The sequence below is a fragment of the Urocitellus parryii genome, chromosome 2 (assembly GCF_045843805.1).
Source record: "Urocitellus parryii isolate mUroPar1 chromosome 2, mUroPar1.hap1, whole genome shotgun sequence".
In the NCBI taxonomy this organism is placed as follows: Eukaryota; Metazoa; Chordata; class Mammalia; order Rodentia; family Sciuridae; genus Urocitellus; species Urocitellus parryii.
This window is the reverse complement of record NC_135532.1, coordinates 115,624,256-115,649,043: the sequence shown is the minus strand read 5'-3', so window position 1 is coordinate 115,649,043 and position 24,788 is coordinate 115,624,256. Positions and strand designations below refer to the sequence as shown.

Genomic DNA, 24,788 nt, shown 5'->3' with positions numbered 1-24,788 from the left:
CCTTCATGTGGAGGTGCCTTTTGGCTATTTCTATAACATTCCTTTGAGGTGGGTTTTTCTTGTACTGGTTGATGTGCCTCTGAACCCCTGTGTGCCTCCTGGGGTTCTCACTTGAACCCGTAAGGGCTCTGATGTGCCCGAGTACCCATTTTACCACGTGGTGCACAGGGAGCTGTGGGCAGGTGTGTGCCCAGCTCTCTCTTCCGTGGGCTCCTGGAGTGGGCAGATGCACTGGAACCGCACTGGGTCTCCTCCCGCCTGCCTGCTGTGCCTCTGCCTGCTGTGCCTCTGCCTGCTGCAGTCCTGAGCAGAACAGCTGTGGGGAGGGCGGAAGGAGTCTTACCCGTCCCTCTGTGTAGAGGAGCTGGTGAAGCTTCTGCAAAATTCACACCAGCTGAAGATTCTAGAGTTGCCCTCGAGGTTGTCCCCGCCCCCACCCCACCTGCTTGCCAAATAATCCTAAAGGGTATGAGCGGGTCCCAACCAAGGGTGGGAACAGAACAACTGTCTCCCAGTGAGGGTGCAGAGTGTCAGAGGCTGGGAAGACCTGCGCGTGTATGATTCAGGAACTCCTTGGCCCTGTACCTTCTGCTCTGCACTTAGGAAGCCTTCCCAGCAAACTTTCTGTTTGAGTACTCTTCAGTCTCCCTCGCATACCCACAGCCAGTCCTCCAGACTGTCTAACTCCCCCTGCGTCTAACACCGTGAGCAGTGGGAAAGCTGTCTCCCAACGAGGCCTGTACTGGGTTCTGACCCTCACCCTCATAAGCAGCCAGACGACTGGTATTACACGCACATCAGCAGGCATGCTTGTATTCTGTCCAGCTGTTTCCCATCTGCTGAGTGATATGTTTGCCTTGGTGTGTGTTTTACAGTTCGACCAACCTCGACTTGGCCTCCCTTCCATGGACTACTATGAATGCACCGGAATCTACAAAGAGGTAAATAAAAGGAGGAGGAAACGCAATCAGAAACAAACTAGAGAACCATCTGGAATAACCCTACAGACAATGAAAAGGACTAGAACCAAATTTAAACACCTTCTCATGTTCTTTTACTCAGGACACTTAAAATCACACATTGATAGTGAAACTACTTCTGACAGGACCAGGGATTCTATTGATGCAATGAAAGTCACCCTTCTAGAACATTCCCATTGGACTCTTCTGAGGACTGTGCAGTCAGGGGCATGCCCTCCTGACTAACTGGTCAGCTGGTTTGTGGACATCATGTCCCACTGTTAGCCTGCAGGACAGGCTGGGCATCCTGGGGAGCTTCCTACCTGCCTCCCAGCCCTGCCTCCTGGGGCTGCTGACCAGGTCCTGCATCACTGATGGCAGGAGCAGCAGGAGGCAAAGCCAGGAACGGAACGTTGTGTGTTCCTAGTTACCAGGGAAGAGGTTGGTCCTGCACACCTTCCTCATAATTCCACAATCCAGAAGGAAGTTAAGTTGGTCCTAGTGGGTCACAGTGTGATGGTTTAATTGAAGTTGCTTCTTATCTAAAATTATTAGCTAAATGTCTATACTTATTTTGCCTAGTTATTTTTTTCACAGTCATCATAACTATTTTTTATGACCATTACAATAACTAAGAGCAGTTTAGTCCATGACAAAAATGTTACAGATTTCAGATCACTTCACTGCCCATCCACCTATAAATATCTAAAAGTTAATTCAAAGAATGGTCATTTTTAAGTTTCGTGTTTGATATGACTAACATTCTGAGGTTAGTGCAACCAAATGGTTGGGAATGACTGGACCATGCTGCTTCTGTCCCACAGAAAAAGGCACAGTGTAAAAAACATGTGGTTTCGGATTATACTGTATAAAAATTATTAAAATACGTCCCAGGTAAGCATGATACATTAAGAAGTACTACTAGCAAGAAATTGTATTTTGCTTAATTAGGTATCTTTTTGAGTGGCGACACAACATTGAAATGAAGCAAAAGGTATGCAGTGTATTATATCAATGGCCACAATTAATAGTGCGAGAGTCCAGTAGTGTAGGAGATTTGAGTTGTCTAATTACTGTGTGGGTTGCAGCTATTGGCTCTAAGAGATGTCCAGCTGTTTCCTGTTTCGGATTTGAAAGAGATTAAGGGATTTGGGCTCATTATACTGTGTTACCATAATCATCAACTGAGATGCTTTTCATATTTAGGATTGCGCTCTTATGAACATCAGTTGTTTCCAACCCAAAGACACTTATTTTTTTTTCATATTTTTACATTTCTGATATCCAGGTACACCTGGCAGCCAAGGTGGTAAAGTTTCTTTTTTTTGCTTTTTAAAGAGATGTTATTGAGGTGGCAGTGCATTTTATATTTAGTGTCATTCCACAGCCTAGGTCAGAGTGCAGACTGGGGCCTGATCTGATGTGGAGGCATTTTGTTTAACCTGCAGGGTTTGTTTGTTTTATTTCTTCTTTTGGGGGTAGTTGTCAGTTGTTTACGAAGTCAGAAGATTTTACTTGCTTGTACTTGATAATTTAAAGTGGAAGGAGTGGAACCCTCAGCTTGCGCTCTCAAGTGACAGTGACAGGGCAGAGCCGTGCTGCCGCGGCTCCCTTCAGACAGAGCCTTTATTCTCCAGTTCTAGATGTTCATTGACACTCATGAACTTGCGGGTCCCTGGAGATACTTAGCTTTGCTTAATACTTGAGTCTTAGCTATGCTGTAATAATAAAGACTCAAAAATACAGTAGTTCAAGCAGGAACGAAGATTATTTCTGTCTTCTGCTCCAGTCCAGAAGCAGACAGTCAGCACAGGGGAGCGGGCAAGCTCTGCATCAGGAGAAGTTCTGTGACCAGCTTTCTTTGACACCATGACTTGCACATAGCTCACCTGGTGTTTCATGTCCCTCTGTTTGGTCACAATTGGTTCACCAAGGCTGTGTTTACACTTCAGGCCACAGGAAAAAAAAAAAAAAAAGGAATGGGGTAGAGAGTTTCCTTTAAAGTTGCATACTTTCCATTCTGTAGCACATTGCCCTATGGCTCCAGCTAAATGTAAAGGAGCCGGAAATGTCATCTTGCTCTGTTAAGACCTGATTGGATTTACTTCCATTTTTTAATGCTATTGTAAAATGTTTTCTTAATTTATTTTATAGATATCTCATTTTTGTGTATAGGAATGCTAACAGATTTTTTTGTGTTGATTTTTATAATTATTATTAGTTCTGAAAGTTTTTGGTTGAGTCTTCAGGGTTTTCTGTATGTGAGATTAATAGAGACAGTTTCACTTCTTCCCTTCCTATGCAGATGCCATTTATTTCTTTTTCTTATCTAATTGCTTTGGTTAGGACTTCTAGGGCTATGTTGTTTGCAAGTGGCTTTCTCTTTACAGAAGGAACAAAGAGCCATGAGTGAATTAGTCTCTTTTCTCTTGTAGTTTTATTCTGGATTCTACAACTTCCCTATAATTCTATGGAGAAAATGGCCAAGTATCCTCTATCTATCTAATCAAAAACCAAAAGAGACTATATTATATCCAAGGACTTCTAGGACTATGTTGAATCTAAGTGGGGCATCCTTGTCTTGTATCTGATTTTAAGTGGGAAAGCTTTCGATTTTTCACCATTGAGCATGATGTTAACTGTGGGCTTGTTATATAGGGCCTTTGCTGTACTGAAGTACATTCTTTATGTACTTATGATTTTAGAGGGTTTTTTATGGTGAACGTATATTGGGTTTTTGTCAAGTGCCTTTTCTGAATCTATGGAGGGATTGTGTTGGTTTTGCTCTTCATTTTGTTAATATGGTGTGGCATATTTATTGATTTATGTCTATTGAATCATTCTTGCATCCCTGGGATAATCCAGTTGATCATGGTGACTGGTCTTTTTAAGGTGTTGTTGAATTCTCTTTGCTACTATTTTGTGGATACATCAAAACTAAGATGTTTTCTATTTCCTGAGTGCCCTAAAATTTTAGATAGATTGTCCAATAATAGAAATGTGAACTTTTGGTTTTTGATCAGATAGAGATGATATGTGGCCATTTTCTCCCTAGAAGTAGAGGGAAGTTGTAGAATCTAGAATAAAAGTATAAGAGAAAAAGAGACTACCCATGGCTCTTTGTTCCCTCTGTAAAGAGAAAGCTAACATAGTTGCACAGGACTAAAAGTACAAGGGCAGCAGATATTTAAAAAGAACAGTAGAAATCTCAAACCACTTGTTCATCTTTATGAATGGTCATTTGCCTTCTTGTCCAGAATCAGTTCAAATACCAGTTTGTAAAAAGGTCTACATGCAACTTTCCAAACATATGTTATAAGCCTTAGAAGTTCTTGTATGAATCTCCTGGTTCTTTCTGATAACTTGATGGAACCCCAGACAGTCCCCATGCTATTCCAAGGTGCATCTTCTCAGGTTCTGTGATTCTCCTTCCCTAGAGTCCTGCTTGGGTTCAGGCTTTTTCTCATTTCTTTCTTTCTTTTTCTTTTTCTTTTTCTTTTTCTTTCTTTCTTTTTTTTTTTTTTTGTGATGCTGAGGATTGAACCTAGGGCCTTGTGCATGAGCTTTTTCTCATTTCCAAACAGAGGGGTGCCAAATGATTGTGCCCTTGCAGTTCCTCTGTGGGGAGCGAGTCTCTCTGCTGGAAAGCTGGATGCTACTCAACATGCTACTCAAACCAGGAAGTACCCAAGACTTTTTGATAGGAAACATATCTTTCCTGCTTGATATTCCTGTGTTCCCCTGACACACTTCCTGTGCAACACTTAAGTATCTCCCAGCCTCAGTGGCTAAGAATAGCATTGTTCCAGGATTTCCCAGTTACTTCCCTATATAGGTTTTCTTCCTAGGAAAGGAAAGACAGAAAATTAGTAAGACCTGGGGTACTTTGAACAGAGTCTCTGGAAGTAAAACCCCTGGTCCACAGATACTTGGCTCACTAAGGTACCCAGATATCAGCCAGCCAGACTGGAGGGCTTCCTCTTCCTCCCTGGGTCTTACTATCATTTATTAGCAACCATACTAAATTTTGAAGCATAGCAATCAAATGACAATGACACTGCTCTCTTCTTCTCTGGTAACTCTAACGAACATCAACTTTTTTTTTTCCAGGGAGGCTTCCCCTTTAGAAGTAAAAAGCCAGTTTATAAATCCCATTGCCTGGTCCTGTAGAATGGAGATAGTTCTGATTAGAGTAGCAATCTATGGTGTTAATATTAGTAAATATCTCATTAAGAGTGGGAGATTTAACGCCCTACAAGATTGCTATTATATGGATTTTACCTAACATTTTAAAACCAATTACCCCTTTGAAACTGTTTTTATAAGTGCTGGGATATGCTGGAGTTTTTTTTATTTTGTTTTGTTTAAGGAAGGGCTACATAGATATTTTGGTGGATTCTTTTTTAACCAAAGTATCACTGACTATCTTTGTCAGAAACTGACTTAGGCCTGTCATCACAGCCACTGACTCTGGCCTGTGTCCTGACAACTAAATACTCTCTCAGTCATTTAAAAAAAAAGAAAAGAAAGAAAAATTCAATTTTTAAAATAACCTGGCCAGTGTACTATTAAATGTTTAAATATGGGTTAATACTTTCTCCCCATATCACGGCAATTAAAATTCTTTGGCCTTTTCCCTATCCCAGCATCTTAAGAAAGAAAACTAAATCTTTATGGCAGAATCATGTCTTGTAAAAAGGATTTAATTGCAGTGGTATGCTTATTTCTGACAACTATGAGATAATTCCAGAAGCCTGGAAAGATAATCAAAATGCTAAGATATAGGTTCAAATCAGTCACAGTGGAGTAGGTAAAGGAGGAGAGAGTATTCCACAGAGCTAGGTGAGTACTCATCCAAGAAGGTAGTGAGACCATATCAACCAGCTTCCTGAGAAACTGTCCCAGTTCGGCAGGCCAGAAGCATGGTCCAGAGTTCTAGAGCTTGCCTTACACCCAAGTCCCAGGGTCTTTAAATACATCTGGGAAGATAAAAGATATTGAAGTAGAAGCAACAAAGCACTCAGGAGGATCCTATTATTGTTTGCTCACCTCATTAACAAAAAAGCATCTCATATAGGAAAGAAAATCTCAGTACATTGATATTGGAAAATTCACATTACCATCTCCTTCATAGCCAGTAGTGATTCCCTGCTGAAGGCAGATGGATTTGTATGCTTTGAAATACAGTTAGTTCAAAGCACTGTGTGTTTATACTTTGGAATAAGTTGGTCCCATGAGTTGTGAAGTCAGACATACTTATTTACTCCCAAGCAAAACAAGAGTTCTGATTACCTTTTAATAGGAAAAGAATGGAGTTATCAAGAAGATATATAAAATTATCTTTTCATTCCTGTTACCTTAGTGACTAGGTTTTTAATACAGACTCACAGCTGAAAACTAGTTTATGCTATTGAGTAGCTGGGCGATAGATGAGAGGCTAGGCAGAGTCCTAGATAATTACTGCGCATTCATGGAAGGAAAGGGCTCCTCTCCACAGGGATAAAGATCATAGGCAGGCAGTATCTAAACCTCTTGACTTCCACACTGATAATAATACATTTTGCTTAATATTCTCTCTCTCTCTCTCTCTCTCTCTCTCTCTCTCTCTCTCTCTCTCCCCATACTGGAATTGAACTCAGGGACACTTAACCACTGAGTCACATCCCCAGCCCTTTTTATATTTTATTTAGAGACAGGGTCTCATTGAGTTGTTTAGAGCCTCGCTACATTACTGAGGCTGGCTTTGAACTCATGATCCTCCAGTCGTAGCCTCCTGACCTGCTAAGACTACAGGTATGCACCACTGTGCCCAGCTCATTTTGCTTAACCCTTGTTTGACAAATATTTTTATCTCCCTATTGGTTTTAGGTTGATATTGAACTACTATCAATTTAGATGTGTCTTCACGCTGATGAGCAACATGAGGATTCCTCTTTTTTTGTTGTTATTTACTTTTTATTTAACTTTATTATACATTTTTTTTTACAAATTACACACATGTATTATATAATGTGTATATTATAAAAACATCAAAAAGGAAACTTTATAAGCATGAGATAACTGTGGAATAATAATTTTAAGACAGTTTTTATTTTGTGTATTGATATAAAACATTTTTTCTTCCTAAAATTATTATTAAAATTTTCAGTAAAAAACATGTTTGGGTATTTTTAATATTCTTTTAAGTTTTTTTAAGTTTTTTTGTAGTCTGGTTTTATGTCCACTGTGTTTCAATTCTGGGTTCTCTTCACGCCATTTCTTCCACAGTGGCAGGACATTTTGACCTTCAGATCAAGTGTCCCTCTTACAGCACCAACTTTGTGAACAACCTTCCAGCTTTTGACCTTGATCCTATTTCAAATGCCTGTGTAGTCTCTGTTAACTTCATGGTAAAGAATTCTTCTTTTTAAAATTTCCTTTAACTTCTTAGCAACTTCATAGTGACACCATCCAATGATATTTTCTCCATTAATGAATTCAATAAGATCCTCCACCCAGGTGGTTTTAATTGGGTCAGTGATGCCACCATCTTTAATTTTCTTGATACAAACATAGCCGACACCATTATCTGTAATGGTGAGCCCAGGTGAATGCTCAGATTTATACATGCTCACTTCTGTTTTTAGTCCTTTCACATGAGCAAATATGAAATCTCCAAGACCTAATTGCCCTCATAGGAGTTTTTTCCATGTCAATTTTAGGTGTGTTTAAAGTACAGTCTAAGGTGGTTTCAGAGGTTCAGTCCATGGTCAGCCGACTCCACAACTCTGGTGGAGGCAGAACAACATGGCGGAAGAGCATGGTGGTAGAGAGCAGCTCAGGACATGGCAGTCAGGCAGCAGAGGTTCCTCTTTCACTTCTGATTGAATAGTAGGAATATAAAACCCTCTCAAAACTGAAAAGGTGAAGCACCTCATGGCACACACGTTAGCCTTCCCCCAGGTACCCCGTCTTGGAATATAGGAGGCTTGGCCCAGCCCCAAGTTGTATGGTGTGTTTTTCTTGGTAATATTTGCCTGCTTTACCAGAAGAAAAGCTGGTGCCAGGGAGTTCAGTTTTGAGTAATTTTTAAACAAGATGAGATCATGCTTTATTTTAATTGCTGATAGCTATAAATTACTTAGTACTTTCAAAGTGACACTTTATTACTTTGCTTTAAGCTCTAATTAAAAGACGCATCGACCTTCGAAGAATCTGTGCAGGTCATTTCTTCTGGCACTTAGGATAGGATTTCTATTTTACTGTGCTTTATCTGCTACCAAATATTAACATGAATTGAAAACCAGTTTTAACTGAAGAGTTATGATGAATATTTAGAAGTTTCTCTAGCAATTTGCTGTTTATTTCTTGCAGGCGTGTACAGCATATGTGGATTTTATGATTTCTGTGGCCAAATTGATTCGTCTGGAAGAAGGATTGCCTATTGATGAAAAGCAGATTTCTTCAGAAATGAATAGAGTTATGGAATTGGAAAAAGAAATTGCCAATGTAAAAACACAATTTTTTCCTGATATACTGAATAATGTCAACATCCCCCCCCCCTTTTTTTTCTTTCCCCTATCATAGTTTAAGGGTAAAAGTGTAACTTTCTAACCAAGTGATAAAAATGTTTACCATGGTGATGGATCATTGACTTCTAGAAGATCTTTGGAGCTATAGGATCTTATAATAAATTGGGTTCTCAGCATCCAAGAGACATGCTAGATTTGACAAATGGGAACAAGATGCACTTAATCATTATAAGTGGTTACATCAAGATCCTACCATCACAGTTAGACTATTAGATGCCCTGAGACTCAGATACATGCAAAGCTACATTAGTTTTCTCAACAATTTTATTACATTATAATTTAAAATAGTCTCCATCCATCTGCTAAGAAGTGCACATGCTCATGGTCAGTGTGGCACCACTGAGTTCAGACTGGCAGGCTGCCTCACCGAGGACCACCAGAGCAGCCAAGGAGCCATCGGATGTGTTTTTCTCTGGCCCCAGACACACTCCGCTCATGGAGTCTGAGTTTGCACTTTCTTCTTGACAGTCCACTGAGGGACCCTGTGGTCCATGGGGCATTCAGGTTACTCATTGACCCCCTGCTCAGCTTCGGTCTAAGACCACAGAGCTCAGTGACATTATAAACAACCACCTTCCACCCACAGGTCCCCACCAACCACTGCTGCCATCTGGCCTCATCAGAATCTTGGGTGAAGATCTGGGAGGGCACTCTGGGGCTACATGAAACCACAGACCCCTAATCAGAGACAGACTGCCTAGAGCAGCAGCTGACATTGAACCACCGTCGTGAGGCATGAGGCATGACAGTGTGATCGGGGACATGTGGTTCTCTGCTGGGAACTGAATTGCTGGAGGAGAATAGTTTCCTGCCCTGGGATTTTACCACTTCCGCTTTCCCAGCCCATGTCCCCTTTTGACCAGCTTTGGCTCAGCAGTGGTAATTCTGTCATCTCAGAATTCTCTGGGACTGCATTTTTGCCTCGTTTTGAATTCTGAGGTTGGCATTGGGTCCTTGTCATCTTGAAGCAGTGCTCAGCACCCGTGCTGCCTGCAGGTGATGTTCAGTGACACCTGTTTTTGGTAAATGAGTAATAAGTTACCTACAGGGGACTTTGGAGCCATTGTCACTGAGGAATATTTCCCAGTTAAGCCTTCACCTTTTGTCCCTTTTCACTTAAATTTGCTTTTGCTCATTTTGACAACTAATTGGGAGTTACTATCATAATTTTTTTCTCCTTTTTTTGGAATCAATGGGAAAAAATAGGAAAAAAAGTAGAACACAGGACAAGTTGGGCAGGACGAGAAGACGGCCCAACAGCAGCGTGTGCTGCTGTTCCCCTCGGCTTACGGCCTGGCTCTGGGCTGTGCTAGGACTTTTCTGTCCCACTTGCTGCAACTTGTAGCCACTATGGCACTTTGGTTTTCTTGGCTAAATTTCAACTAGGGTACTGAGTGATAGGTTAGGAGTGAGAGGCAGAGTATCTGAGTTCTCTCCCAAAAAGCCATAATATGAAACAATGCAGAGACCACTGAGCTGCCCATTAACCAGAGCCCGCATACGTCGCCTGTATGGCTTGGGCAGTTAGCAAAATATTTTTGAAGAATTTTAAGCTTCATTTGCAACCAGATGTCAATAATTGCCACTAACTATACACAAAATCTCTTAAGTTTGTTGTAAAACAAAATAAATTACAAAACAAGTACAATATAGAAACCAAATCAAACTGTATCATACTTATATTTCTGTTTCTGTTATTCATAGTGATAGTTTTCTAAAGAAGTTCGTAGTTCTAAAACAATGATCAAAAATTATATCCACAGGCAACGTCTAAACCTGAAGATCGAAATGACCCAATGGCTCTCTATAACAAAATGACACTGGCCCAGATGCAGAATAACTTTTCACTAGAGATCAATGGGAAGGTAAGTAGCAAATTTTATGTGCCCTCTTCCTGAACCATTTCCTAAAATTGAAACCTGCCATATAAAATACTATCTTTTTAGAATTTCGCTTATTTCTTATTGATTTGAAATAAACTGAACTCCAGAATGAATTTAGAGGACACCAGCCATTTGAGTTTGTGATAGCACCTGAAGAAAAACTCTCTGAAGTCATAAGTATATATTATGTGATGGCTTATTGCGTATTTATATTTAGTTAGAATGAATTTCAAAGGTAAAATTCCTCTCAAGGCAGGTAGGCAATAAGAAGATCCCTCGCTGAGGGACCGCTATTGTCATTGATTGTTGGCTGGCAGACAGTAAAATGGGGAAGTCACAGGACTTTCCAGATTCCTATCCAGCCACCATGGTGGAATTCAGAACAATGACAGAGAAGTAGAGGCAGAAATGAGAGGAGAATTGTCTCTCGGATTCTGCTTCTGGACAGCTATTGGCTTCCCCTGCTTAGCTCTCGTCCAGTCACCTCTCCCTGGGCTGGGTAGTGGCTCCTGCATCTTAGATGATGCACACAGATGGGACATGAGGTATACCCATGGAAACGTGGGAACTCCCACAGTTGGTGACAGAATTCCCTCAGGCACTGATTCTCATAAATGAGGACTTTTTAAAGGGTGTAATGTACTGAGTTTGACATTTTGTATATAGAACTTTTAATGCAATGTGTTTGGTGGAATGTTTTGTGGAAGTCACAAATACAGAACAGCACCCTAAGTTACTAAGTGTGTGCACAGCGAAGGGTCCGAGATACTGACCATCTTAGGCATGCTCAACTTGCCATTTAAAGAATGTTAGGTTCCATCTCTTGGCAACTTTCAACTTAGCTTCTGGAACATACTGACCACATGTTCAAGGGCCTGACGTGAATAGCTTGAAACCTGCCCTTTTATTGGGCTCCATAGCATCCCATACCTCTGCTCTAAGCATGTTTTCATTTGCAGCAGGATCTCTACACAGGTGCATTACTGTGTTGCAAGGACCTGTTTATTAATACCCACTTTTTTATGAGTGCATTATAGTTACACATAATACTGAGATTCATTTTGACATAACCATACCTATATGGAGTACAAAGACAAAACACACTATACATCTTTCTGTATTTGCATAAACTGAAGTTTTAGTTTGAAAGCTATGTTTTCTTTTCCTTCTATTTTCTGATTGTTTTTTTCTGTGAGCATTGTGTCTGGTCTTTAGTGAATTCTGCTATCTAAATAATCAGGTTACAGAACTAATTTTTATTCAAAAGCTGATCAAAACAACTGAGGAAATATCCCAAACAAATGCAGACTGGCCATTGTGATAATTACGTGATGATGCGGCTGACACCCCTCCATATCTGAGTGTCTGACTATAATGGGATCTCGGAGCCCAGAAGAGAAATGCATGATCACTGAATGTTCTGTGTCTGCTTTTCTTCCAGCCTTTCAGCTGGTCAGATTTCACAAACGAAATCATGTCAACTGTGAATATTAGTATTCCAAATGAGGAAGATGTGGTTGTTTATGCTCCAGAATATTTAACCAAACTTAAGCCTATTCTTACCAAATATTCTGCCAGGTAGGTATGTCAGGGTGCTGCACCCTCAAAGTTTGCATTTCATATCACTCTGTAGAAGCTCTGCGGCCTCATCTTTTCTGTTGCTGGGTGGTGGGTTTTTTTATACAGAGATCTTCAAAATTTAATGTCCTGGAGGTTCATAATGGATCTTGTAAGCAGCCTCAACCGAACCTACAAGGAGTCCAGAAATGCTTTCCGCAAGGTGAAGAAAAAATCTCTCTTTTCTTAAGACTTAAAGCATAAAGAGCTCTTGGTATTGAAGGCTTGATGTGTCCACTGCTAGGATGTGGTGATCACTGCCAAGTGACAAGCTGCCAGGTCTTGGTGATTGTATTGAGGATGCGATGGCTAGGAAGAGGTTGGTCTTCCTGGACTTTGTCAGTCCTATGACACGATGGTCACTTGGCCCTGAAAGGCATTAACTGTGATTATGTGAGCAGTTCAGGGAAGACTGTGGCATCCGTGTCAGTTGTGATTCTGCTAGAAGCTGTTGCAGGGGTGCCTTCTTGAGTCATTTCTTTTCAAATGCCCCTGGACATTAGCTCAGATGGACTTCCTTGATGTGGACAGTCCAGTGACACTATACCTAGCCAGAACTAGAACTCAAAAGCTTTTCTGAGGCTATACCTACGTTATGTAAAGAAAGGGACATCATTTCAATTCTGTTGCCAGGAGAGCAGGCAGTAGGGATTGAGGAAGGCGAAATTCTAGAAGATATATTGGTTGGTGCAAAAAATAAATAAAACTCTGAAAGTTCTAGTTTTGTACCCTTAAAAAGATAATATAGTCACACTTGTTTAAAATTCAAGAGTACAAACTAGTCTTGTGCTCAATTTCCCTTACCTAGGTGAATCCCCTTGTTGATACTTCAATTTATATACACACACAGATTTTCTTAAGTACTAGAAGCTCAGATAAACCATTAAAAAGCAGAAATGCGTTTTCTTGGGTATAAGATCTCCCCTGTTATATCCATTGAACATTTCTTCCCGTTTATGTTTATGCAGTGGAGACGTGATGTATATTTTCCCCTAAAGCTCTCTAGAAGGATATTAACTTATAATAGCCAAAAGTTCTGCTGGGACATACCTCTGGAAATATACCTTGTTCTCAGATCACTTTAAGTGAACGTTCCAGTGGGACTGCACTCGATGGTGGGCTAGGCACACCAGCCTTGTGGGCAGTGAGCACTGTGGCCAGAAGTCACCTGGGGCATGGAGGGTAGAGGCATGTGCAGCCTGTGCACCGGCCCTCAGCTCCTGGTTAAGGGACATTTTCTTTTTCTCTCTTCTAGGCCATTTATGGCACAACAGCCGAAACCGCCACCTGGAGACGCTGCGCAAACTATGTCAACGGGAATATGGAAAACGCGGTGGGAAGGCTGTATGTGGAGGCAGCATTTGCTGGGGAGAGTAAGCACGTGGTAAGGCTTTTGGGACAGTCACCACCAGCTACAGTGCTCCTCCGTCAGCCTGCCCGCATGGTGGGCAGTCACCACTGTCCAAAGCACAGCTAGAATTTTACCAACCTGCCAGAGAAGCTCTGAATCCCACTAGGTCCCTGTTTCCTAATGAATCTCTTCCTCTGTCCCTCAGGAGTCTGGTTATATGCCTGGCCCTGTACTGTCCAGTTCAACACAACAGTCTGTTTTCCAGATTTGAGTGTTTAGTGTAGCTGTCACGTTCTACCCACAGTCATTTATGAACTCTGCCAAGACCAACGAGGACCAAGATCTAGGGCTCTCTTAAACACATAGGAAGTAAGCCAGAGTGTGTTAGAAGTATAAGAACTTCACCCCTTTGTTTCTGGAATGAAGACAGTAGAACTTAATACTGTGTTGGCAGAATTCGTTGAAATGCTACTTCAAACGCTTAACTAAACCACTGATGGCAGTGACAGCTAACGTTTTGTTAGTTCTTGTAATGACAGTGGGAACCATTCCATGTGGAAGATTTTTTTAGTCAATGTTCATGTTAATCTCTATGTAATCAGGAATATTAGTAGCATTATTGCTTTGAAATATAATGATCCCACATATACATCTGTCTGAATCATAGTTTGTCTGTAAATGTGTATGTTTTGATGCATCAGGTCATATCAAGACAGTGTGTAGCTCTGTTTTTTTTTTTTTTTTTTTTTTAATTTGTGTTATGGGAGCGGGGGCTGCAGCTTTGTGGTACAACACCTGCTTAGCATGTGCAAGGCCCTGAGTTTGATCCCCAGCATCACAAAACAACAAATGACAAAAAAAATACCATGTTACAAAGGATGAATTAATGGCTTAAATTTGGCTTCTGTTCTTTGGATCTGAGGTTGAGGATTTGATTGCACAGATCCGGGAAGTGTTTATTCAGACTTTAGATGACCTCACGTGGATGGATGCTGAAACGAAAAAGAGAGCTGAAGAAAAGGTAAGATCAAGAAGAACCGGCAGAGAGAAAGTTCTGTGCAGGGAAAGGGGAACCCTAGACACAGTCAGGAAAAGACATGATCGTAGAATGCACAAGGGAACCACACGCTCCTCCAAGAGGCAGCGTCTCCAGGAACGGGGCTCACGGCAGAGACGTTTGTCCTGTGATTTTCATCGTTTATCTCTGCAGCCAACAACAGCCATGCCAAACTACCTAGTTTAAAACTTTAAACTGAAGCACTGACATTTCCCTTTCCTGTAAGGGGGATTTGGGAAAATATAGAGAGCAAATAAAGAATTAAAGGATAATATTTCAGTGGCTCATATTTTTATCCTCCTATAAAACATGACCTGAAATGTTCCTACCAATGGCTCAGTGACATTCTTCAAGATGTCCCATTACAGTATGATGTGTAAAATTTCCAGTTAAACATTTTTACATGAGCTACACAGGAGGAAATACTAAGTTCCTGATCAAGATAATGAAATGTGGTGCATTAGTCACCTGTTTTACCATCTGCAGTTAAAGGCATATCAAAGAAACCTTTTTATAATTATTCTGGTTTACCCTTCAGATGCAGCTTTTCCTGGAAATTGTAATATCTTGCATAAGAATAAATCACCAGATTCCTAAGGAATTCTAGGCTTGAATTTACTGTGATCATTTGTCTTTATCACTAAAAAAATCTAGGGGGGGTTGGGACCTGTAAAATCCCAACCTGCCTCCAGAGCAACATCCACTTGCTCGAGGATTCCCCTGCAGTTAGAGTAAGAGGAAGAGCAGGCCTTTCTTGGAACTGATATTGGAGTCCATAAAAAACCTACTGCAATCCACCTCTGGTCTAGTTCTCTTTCAAAATTAAGTCACATGGAAGTAGTATTCGTTTTCGGCTCTCTCGGGAGTCCTGGGTGGGGTAAGCCCATGGAGTAGGCCGTCAGTGCATCTATCTTCCCATCACCAGTCCCTCTGGCTGTGCTGGTTCTTTGATGACTTAGCTGTCTATGATGTGATTCTTTTTGAGATAACCAGTTGGGATTGTTCTAGATCAGCATTTCCAAAATGGTGTCACTAAACACTGGACCTACCCCTTGTTCCACCAGAGACCAGTGGTCCAAAGAGTTTAGGAAATGCTCCGACGGATGGCTTCCTCTGTTAGGTGTGTGCTTCTAACATGATTCCGTGACACCATATTAATATATGTTTGTATTTCTTTCACTGCCTAGCTATCATGGCTCCTTGTCATAAGCTCTGTGGGGGCAGGAAATGTTATCCAGGATTGTATCCTCAGCCCTGTACAAAGTACTTGGTACTTGGTGAGGATGTGAACATATGTTGAATGAATAAATCAATGAATCCTCTTGTTAGATACTTACAGTAACTCAAGATGCTAACCTTAGAATCGAACCTGTTTTCATTCTAAGAAGTCCTGCGATAAGGAGAGCGGCTTGCTGTTCTTCCCTCAGTATTTACCCAAAGTTTTTAATAGCAAGTCTTTTTTTTTTTTTTTTTTTTTTTTAGTACCTTTTACTGTCTGTAGGATGGGTGCCCTTGAGAACACATGGGAAAATGTCTATGAGGGGTGGATCTCCATAGAGCCAGTACTGGGATCACTTGCAAGAAAATGGGCTTGGTCTAAGTGACCACAGTGGCACATTAGCTGCCTGGCACCAGGGGAAATCCTGGGCTTATGCAACAGATTTGTAACAAGACACTCATTGGATGACAAACCAAAATCTCAGAGATATAGGCCTCATTCTCCATGAAAAACGAAACTCACTAGATTATTTAACAAAGACAAATGTCTGTGACAAAAGAAAGAAATTTAAAAATTAGAAATAGCAAGTAGTTAACAAACAATAATAATGAAAAAATCAGAGTAAGTAAAACATTTTTAAAGTAACAAAAATTTAAATAAATCAAGTTCCCATGGTACATAGGAGCTGGGCTGACAGGAGAACTCTGTTTTCCGCCTGTTTAATTACTGTCACTCATTTACCTTGGGCAGACAGGCACACTGACTTTGGAGAACAAAGGAGAACATAAAAACTCCAGGAACCAATATTCAGGAAGAATATTAATACTAAACCCAAGAAGCCCTTATCTGTTTTCTCAGCCAAATCAATGAAGTGGAAAGATAATTATATCTTGCGAGAATGGAAGCTCTAAATATTACTCCTATAAAATTGAAGAGAAAAGTCTTTCTGAGAAAAAGGTTCATAGAAATACAATACATGCGGAATGATGATTTCTGTCGGTTTCCATTTTGGTTTTCTTGGGAAAGCTGCAGCCTGTAATGAGGTATTAGAAGATAAATTTCAAACCTGATTTTTGTTTATTTTTTAACCCAGGGAAGGAGCCATTGCAAAGAACTGTGGTCCCGTGTTATCAGATACTCTTTTTGCAAACAGTATGGATTGAGCTGTTCAATGGCTGGTCATGGGCATATTGTAACCTGTGTATTTGAAAGTTGCATAATCATCCTGACTTTCAGTGTTATATGTTTCATAGGCCTTGGCAATTAAAGAAAGGATCGGCTACCCTGATGACATTGTTTCAAATGATAACAAACTGAATAATGAATACCTCCAGGTAAGTCTCTGCAGTGACTCTGGCTAGTGACATCTGGGGGCTGGTGGCAATGTCATTTCTAGCTATGGGATTCCAGAAATTAGGTGAATAGCCTAAAACCATAGGTCTTACTATATAAAGGCTTTCACACTGTCGCCACGCTATGTTTGTCTCAGCCCTTTGTTTCTGGAGCCTGGACACTTGGTCTTTGTTACTTTGGTCTGTGCACATTCCATTTTAAGCACAGTGAGGAAACTCTTGGGAGAGCATGGGTGGGGACATCAAGGTGTGAAGGACAGGCCTCAGTTCATCTTATCTAGGTCTCTGCAGTCACAGCCTCAGGTTCCTTCTTATTCCCCCACTGCGGAAACCAAGTCATGCCTCCTCTGCTGAATAAACAAAGTAAACAGTCTCTGAGAACCAGAAGCCATTTCATTGTCCCCTGGTATCATATGAGTTGGAAGAGAAGAGTTGATCAGGGTCACTACAGCTGCTCACCTGAAGCACCTAAAGCACCACTTGTCACCACCTGGCATCCAGGTGACAGCCAAGTGAAGCTTCTAGGATTCAAGATGACAGTGACTCCCGGCCCCTGACTGCTAGTCTAATAGGGAGGTTCGCACGCTCCCTCCTCTTTTCCTTTTGCAGAAAAACTTGACTTTCTCTTAAACAAGCTATCTGCAGCCTGCATGTCCCAGGCCCCTGTGATGCAAGGGCAGTGGCAAATGTGGTGGCCGAGCAGGGACCCCACACCAAGCTCCCTGGGCTCCACCCAGTTCCACCACATTTTTAAAATTTATTGGTTTTTGTTAAGTATTATTCATTACAAATATACACAAAGGTGAAGTTCACCGTGGTATATTCATACATGTATTTAGCATAATTGGGTCAATTTCATTATGCAATTCCCCCTTTTTCCCAAACCTCCTCCCTCCTGCTATACCTCCTTCCTCCACTTCACTGATCTCCCTTCTATTTTCATAGGATTCCCCAACCCTGCCTTTTCTTTAAACTCCTTGTTTCTCTCTAGTTTCTCCATAGGAGAGAAAACATTCAACCTTTGACTTTTCCTTAGTCTGGCTTATTTCACTAGCATAATGTTCTCCAGTTCCATCCATTTACCAGCAAATGCCATGGTTTCATTCTTTTTTATAGCTAAGTATTACTCTATTGTGTGTGTGTGTGTGTATAATATATAATATATATATATATATATATATATATATATATATATATATATATATATATATAATATTTATCATTCCATTGACGGACCCATGGGCTTGTTCCAAAACTTGGATATAGCAAGTTGTGCGGCTATAAACATTGATGTGCCTGTAGTATACTGATTTTAATTGTTTTGGATAAATACTAAGGAGTGGGATATCTGGGTCATATGGTGGTTCCAATTGTAGTCTTTTGAGGAACCTCCATACCGCTCCCCAGAATGGTTGTACTAATTTGCAGTCCCACCCACAATCCTCTACTGCTTTAGATTTGGACGAGTGACTAAACTGTCTGGTGATGACATCCTTAAGTTCTGTGGATTACCATGAGGATTAATGAGTATAATATGTGTTTAAAGTACTGAACTCTTTGCCAGGCACACAGTAGGTGCTAAATAAGGATGTGTTCTTATCCTCATCTGTGATGTGAGGATTCATATCACATCACAAGGCTTGTCTGACCCTGTTTCACTTGATTAATTACAAAAGAGTAAGATGTAGCTCTGATCCATCTAGAACAGTGCTGACTTCTACTCTAGCACCAAGCTAATTGGAAATAACCCTCCTTTGGTAAGTTTTCAATGCTGTTTCTTAACTTTATTAAAGGATAGGATTTAATAAAATGTGTTTTCTAGTGAAACTTTTGCAGATACTGTCTTTAATAATTCTCCCCCAAATCTTTTATTTATTATAGTTGAACTACAAAGAAGATGAATACTTTGAGAACATAATTCAAAATTTGAAATTCATCCAAAGTAAACAGCTGAAGAAGCTCCGGGAAAAGGTGGACAAGGACGAGTACGTAGATTCTATTTCCAACGTATTCATCAGAGGAGGTCCTTTTCCTCCTCTTCCTACCCCAGGTGCTTAGAACGTGAGAGTACAGTGTCCTCTAGGAGCAGCTTAGAGGACTTTAACATGGGTCAGGAATTTAGCCAAGTGTGAGCCTTTTCCTGAGGATTATCTCTAACTTCCCTGTCCCTTCAACACCTCTGCCCCCCACATGGGCAAGGTGTTCTCAAGAACACCTTAGCTTAGGTTAACCCAAAGCTCCTTCAAGCCTCCTCCTGGAATTTTCTTCTGCTGACAGCTCACCTTTTTCAACCCATCGGACCTCCAACAATTCCATCCCCTTCCGGGATTGGCTCACGTAGCACTTTTTTTAACCCTGCTGTAGTCAAGCAGGAAATACCAGAAAGGAGTCTTTAGGGAGCTTTGACTGCTCCTTAGTGACATCAGTACTTCATATGAACAGTGTTTATTTTTCCATTTAAGGGATGCATCTAACCTCTTTATCAGTGTGCCTGTTGTGCACCCGAATCCCCAGAGCTGTTCTGGTGGCCCTTTTCTCCCCAGGCACCCCACCTCTGGAGAGCAGGGGCTGTTCCTTTCTGGCACTTAGAACTGAATGTTATTATTTCTTTTAAAATACATATACTTAGATTTAATACTTGTTAGCACTGTAAAGTGTCTACCAACAGATATTGTTAAAGTCTTTCTGACTAAAATAACCCACACCCCTAAGATTGAGATTTTTTGTTTTTATGATTTTAAAAATAGTTGAATTACTGCTTGGTATTTTCTTTTGAAGTCAGTAAGGTTGTCTCCATCCTGTAGTTATTTTTAATATAGTTTACCCTGCGTCTTCCCTTTCAACATATGTATTCATTTTCTCTGAGCCTTTCTCACCTTAAGATGGATAATCAAAAGCCAGAACTGAGCACAGTGTTTTAATGAATATTGATCAACGGCATGTGCGCCTCTGTAGACTTTGGGGTCCTTTCCATGGGTTTCTGTTAGTCATGGGTACAACGTTACTTCTCTGGTCTTCTCTACCATACCTTGCCAAGTTCTCTTTTTTTAAATTTTTGCCTGTATCACTGAGTATAGAAATGCAAAACTCTGGCTGCACATTGGAATCATCTGGGAAAATATTACCAAAAAAAGCCCAAAAACCAAAAAAACCAACCTACCTTCTCCAGCTCTGTCTCCTTAGATTGTTCTGTAATGCATTTGCTCTGTGACTGGGACCCAGGTACTGAACTTCTTAAGTACCACCCCACCCTGGAGCAGGAGGACCTGGCTTAGTGTTGGTTTCTTTTTGTATCATTCTTGTTGATATTTAGTTTTATGGGATTTTTCACAAAATAATGCATTTAATTTGACAAGCTGGATTTGAGATTTAATTTCTGTTCCAAAATCATCAGAAACCCTCTGACAGCAAGGGCAGTGTGGTCTGGACCAGGCCTGTAGGATGGGGCATGGTGAAGGTGCTTCTTATTTTACTGTGGCTTCTTACAGGAAGGTTTGTAGCTCACTTTGCTTCACAGTCCTGTTTTCTTCCCTCATGTAGCATCAACGTCAGGTCTCCATGGTGCACTTTCAGATGAAGTGTGTGGTCTCCGCTTGGCCCACCTAGTCCTTGGCACCTGGGTTGCTCAAGATCCTCACTCCCAATTTCCTGCAGGAGAGACATCTGTCTGTGCCCAAAGTTGTAGGGACAGAGATGAGGCTATTGGCTGCTGCAGGCCACTTTGTAGGGTGCTCAGGGAAACAAGGATATGCAACAGCTTCATGGCACTGATTAAAGGAATTTGGTTCATCAAACAGGAGAGTTCTGGGCGTTTTCTTCTCCCTGCACTGTCTCCTGCCCTCAAGGGGCAAACTCCTGTGCTTCCTGACCCCCTCTGCCATCATCATCACAGGCGAGGATTTGCAGCTGGCCCAGGTCCATGTGCTGAGCTCTGGGCCCAGAGGTCTGGCTGATATGTGGACCCTTATGGTCCCACCAACCCAGATTTGCCATCTAGGCAAATTTAATCATCTTTTCCCCCTATATCTATCTGTCTCCCCAAAACCTCCATACCATAGGTACCAAGACCCAAACTACAGACTCATTTTTTTTAGTTACAGTTTATTTTTTATCTATTTATTTATTTGTTTGTTTTATTAGTACATTATAGTTACACATAATATTGGGGTCCATTTTGACATAATCATACAAGCCAAGTGAACCCTTTGACTGGAAGGGCCTCCCTTTTCCTGTAGGAGTAGCTGGCACCGCGGCAGGACAGGGACTTTACAAGTGCGTGGTCTATATTCCTGAAGTCATGTCAAGAGTGTCTTCTGGGGATCTGGTGCCAGGTGGTAAAGAATTTCAAGCCCACCAGGTTGTCAGGGAGAAATAGTGCTGAGCTGGGAATACAATATCCACTGGCAGAATTACTTGGTAATAGAGCTAAAATCATTTACTTCTAGTAGCATGATTATGCACATAGAACAAAAATAAGCCTCTGCGAAGCATGCTCAAGAACAAACTGGAGGAGCCCCTTAGACTTGACGCTGCATTGTCAAGTTTCTCAGGACAGAACTTTCCTGATATGCTTGTGACAGGTGGCCCCAGGATTTATGAATCCTGACCGTTGAGCCCAGGACTCACTTTCCCTGAACTACAAAGGCTTATGTCATGGTTGCGTCTCTCCTGCTGTTACTCATCAAAATAAAGCCCAGGAAGCTTGACAGCAGCTATTTCAGCAAAGCCCTGTGCTGACCAGAGCAGAGGACGGAGGGTTGGATAGGAGCTGCCCCCACTTGGGAGTCCGCAGCCCCTGGGGGAGGCAGGCGAGGGAGGCCAGCCCCGGCGGGGGCGCGCATGGTGGGTGCAGCACAGGGAAGCCAAGTGCTGGCCCAGCGTGTTTTTTAAGACCACCGTTAGACCTTTACACACCAGTAAAGCTTTCCCTGGCAGCAGCATGTCAGCGCTGAGATCAATGTCAAGGTGAACAAAGGAGTCACTCAAAGCAGAACAGAAATGGTGGATGCTGCTGTCCTGTGTGTTTGGAGCCAGCGGTTTTTCCGACTCTGAGAGCTGGCAGCCAAGGTCTGTGACTCTCTGGCTCTTCCTGAAAGGCCCCCTCACCAAGAGTGCCAGCAGAGTGACAGCACCGCTCAGCCGCTGCACCGTCTGTGACCTGACGGGGAAGGTTTGATCAGAGCCAGGGCAGCGTTTACCTGCTTCCTTCTCCAGTTGAGTGACCCCAGGAGCTCAGACCGACTCTGGAGAGGCGGGAAGGGCCTCACCTCTAAGCCAGGCTTCTGACTTGCCCCTCACTGGCGTTTCTAGAACCAGTCTTCTTTGTAATGAGGTCCTTCAACTTGGATAAAAGGAAACCAGTTATGCAGAACGTGGGCCACCGTGGTGGCCGCAGGGAGGAGAGGCTATGGAGTGGGTCCAGTGGAAGTGCGTAGACTCGAGTTCATGGGAAAGATGAGCAGAGATGATTCCTGACTCATTGAGTGAGCGCTCCCCAGCCAGGAGGCCTGAGCCTTAGACTGGACTTGCACCACCATGGCAGCTCCCTGTGGCTGCGTCCCCATGGCCCGCTCATGCTCTAAGCATGCAGATTTCCATCTTTGATATTCCCTGAAAGCCGGCTGTCTTTGCAACATGTTTTGGGGCTGTAAGCAAAACATATTTTATCTGCAAAAACATTTTTTAATTAGCATCCAAGAGAGGCTGTTTTGTTTTGTTTTCGGAAAGGGGAGAGGAGGTTGGGAGGGAAGCCGAATGATTTAAAGGTTGAAGTTTTAAAAACAGGGTTTATTCTGTAAATACATATTTCAGTCTTGAACAACTCAATTAGGTCTTCCTGTCCCATTTAAAGTGGAAGGACTTTTCAGAGGGATTCTGGTGTTTTACTCTAGGTGGTCCCTCAGGAGGATCATGTTCAGAGGCTGTGGCTTCCTGCTGCCACTGCTCTCTGCAGTCTGTGGAGCAGCAGTGCCTCTGCCCTCCCAGGGTCACATGTCACTGGTCTGCCCGTGGGCCCACAGAGGAGGACCCACTGATATACCAAGGCCCAAGTATGTGTTAGTGCCTGCCAAGTTCCCAGTACTGCTCCAGCCCTAGGGATTCAGTGACCCAAACCTGGAAGGTCCCCTCCAGTTGCCGTCCAGTGAGGTAGACAGACAACAGCTTTATGTCGTGTTAGGTAAGTGCTAAGGGTCATGTGGGATGGAAGAGGTTTTAAGTCTTTCCTAGAAGTCCCCAGGATTACTTTAAATCAGGAGGAAAAAGTAAGGACAGAAATGACCCACCCACCCTCATGTCTCCATAATTGGGAGTTTCTCTGAATTTGGCACCACATACTGTGTGCCCAGAGGTGCGCAGACAGGCAGAGGGAGTCATCAAAGCTGAAACCATCATGCCTTGTCACCAAGTTTAGAGCCACACACAAACAGCTGATGATAGGGAAAAAAAGCAACCTTTTCTCAAAAGAGAGTGGACTCTCCGGTGTCGCCACCAGAATGAGAGTTCACTCGGGTGAGGCCCTGGGAGGTGCAGAGGGCTAAAGCTGTGCCCACCATGCTTGGACCGCAGTGCGGATCAGCTCAGTGACATTCTTTGGTTCTACTGTGCTTTAGCTTTTGAATTGAAAATTTTATCTGGGGCTGGGGTAGCTCAGTGGTTAGAACATTTGCCTAGCTTGCCCAAGGGCCTGGGTTCAGTCCCCAGCGCGAGTAACACACACACAGAAGAAGTTGCATCTAAGGGAACACTGGAAAGAGCACATGCTGGGGAGTCAGGGTGAGATGTGGAGTGGTTCGTTGGGCTAGTGGGCCTGAGTTCAGGCTCCCGTTTTGCCACTTTGCTGAATGAACATGGATGAGCTCTGGTTTGGGTCTTTGTCTCTGCAAACAGGGGTTAGTGGCATTGATTTTTCCTCTCCTGGTGCCCATGTTATGTCAGACAGTGTGCCTGGTGCATAGCTTGGGTGTCCACCAAACAGTAGCTGCTGTTGCCATGATTGATCTGTCATGGTGGGTCTTCTAGAATGCCTTCAGGGTGGGGTGGAGGCCAGCATTCTTCACTGGCCTGGGTGTGGAGGATCAGAGGCGTTTAACAGTGGTAAGAAATGATCCTCTTCATATTTAAAGAGGTCAACAAGAAAAATGGCGTTGATGGTCCTGATAAAATTTTGTGTGTGATGCAGATCAGCAGACTCACAGTGGGGAATCTGAGAGGAGGATGAGCAGGTTTAAATATTCTTTTCCCAGCTCGATCACTTAGTTTTTGTGCATATTTGCAAAGAGTTTAGTAACTGGGCTGTGCCTGTTTCTACACCTGCAAATGAGAGGTGACATCTGTGTAAGGCATGATTTGCAAGACGAATAAAAAAAGTATGTAGAAAACATTACCGTCTGGATGAGAGGATATTGGTAAGGAACACAATGATGACTGCGACTGCAAGATGGGACTTCTCCTTCCACCCAGGGCACTGGAGCAAGTCATAGGAAATCTATTGAACGGCTGCCTTCAAAGGAGGTGCCTTGGGACTACTAGATGCTGAGAAGCTAAACATTTGCAAGGAGGGGTATTAACAATTCTGTGTTCTTTCTGAGTCTTGAAGTTCCACAAGAGTGGAGGAAAGAAAACATTTTGTTCAAGTGCTTTGTAATCCAGTGGGCTTATCGTCTCCAGAAGCCTCTGGGATCTGGCTATTTCTGCTTTTCTTCCCTGCTATAAAAGTGATGTCCGTGCGTTCATGTCATCACTGCTTAGCTTCTTCAGGGTAATGAGAAGTAGTGAGAA

The 24,788-nt window shown here is 42.3% G+C and overlaps 1 protein-coding gene across 3 annotated transcripts in view; it reads left to right on the top strand.

The window, feature by feature from the left end:
- The window catches only part of Mme (membrane metalloendopeptidase), a 79,498-nt gene that overhangs the window by 34,211 nt on the left and 20,499 nt on the right, over positions 1 to 24,788 (top strand). For all 3 annotated transcript variants that reach the window (XM_026392914.2, XM_026392916.2, XM_026392915.2), the window contains exons 8-16: positions 876 to 941; positions 8,313 to 8,447; positions 10,294 to 10,395; positions 11,855 to 11,991; positions 12,100 to 12,193; positions 13,286 to 13,414; positions 14,304 to 14,402; positions 16,911 to 16,991; positions 18,891 to 18,994. In XM_026392914.2, coding sequence (XP_026248699.1) covers positions 876 to 941; positions 8,313 to 8,447; positions 10,294 to 10,395; positions 11,855 to 11,991; positions 12,100 to 12,193; positions 13,286 to 13,414; positions 14,304 to 14,402; positions 16,911 to 16,991; positions 18,891 to 18,994 — 947 coding nt within the window. The remainder of the gene's footprint in view (positions 1 to 875; positions 942 to 8,312; positions 8,448 to 10,293; positions 10,396 to 11,854; positions 11,992 to 12,099; positions 12,194 to 13,285; positions 13,415 to 14,303; positions 14,403 to 16,910; positions 16,992 to 18,890; positions 18,995 to 24,788) is intronic.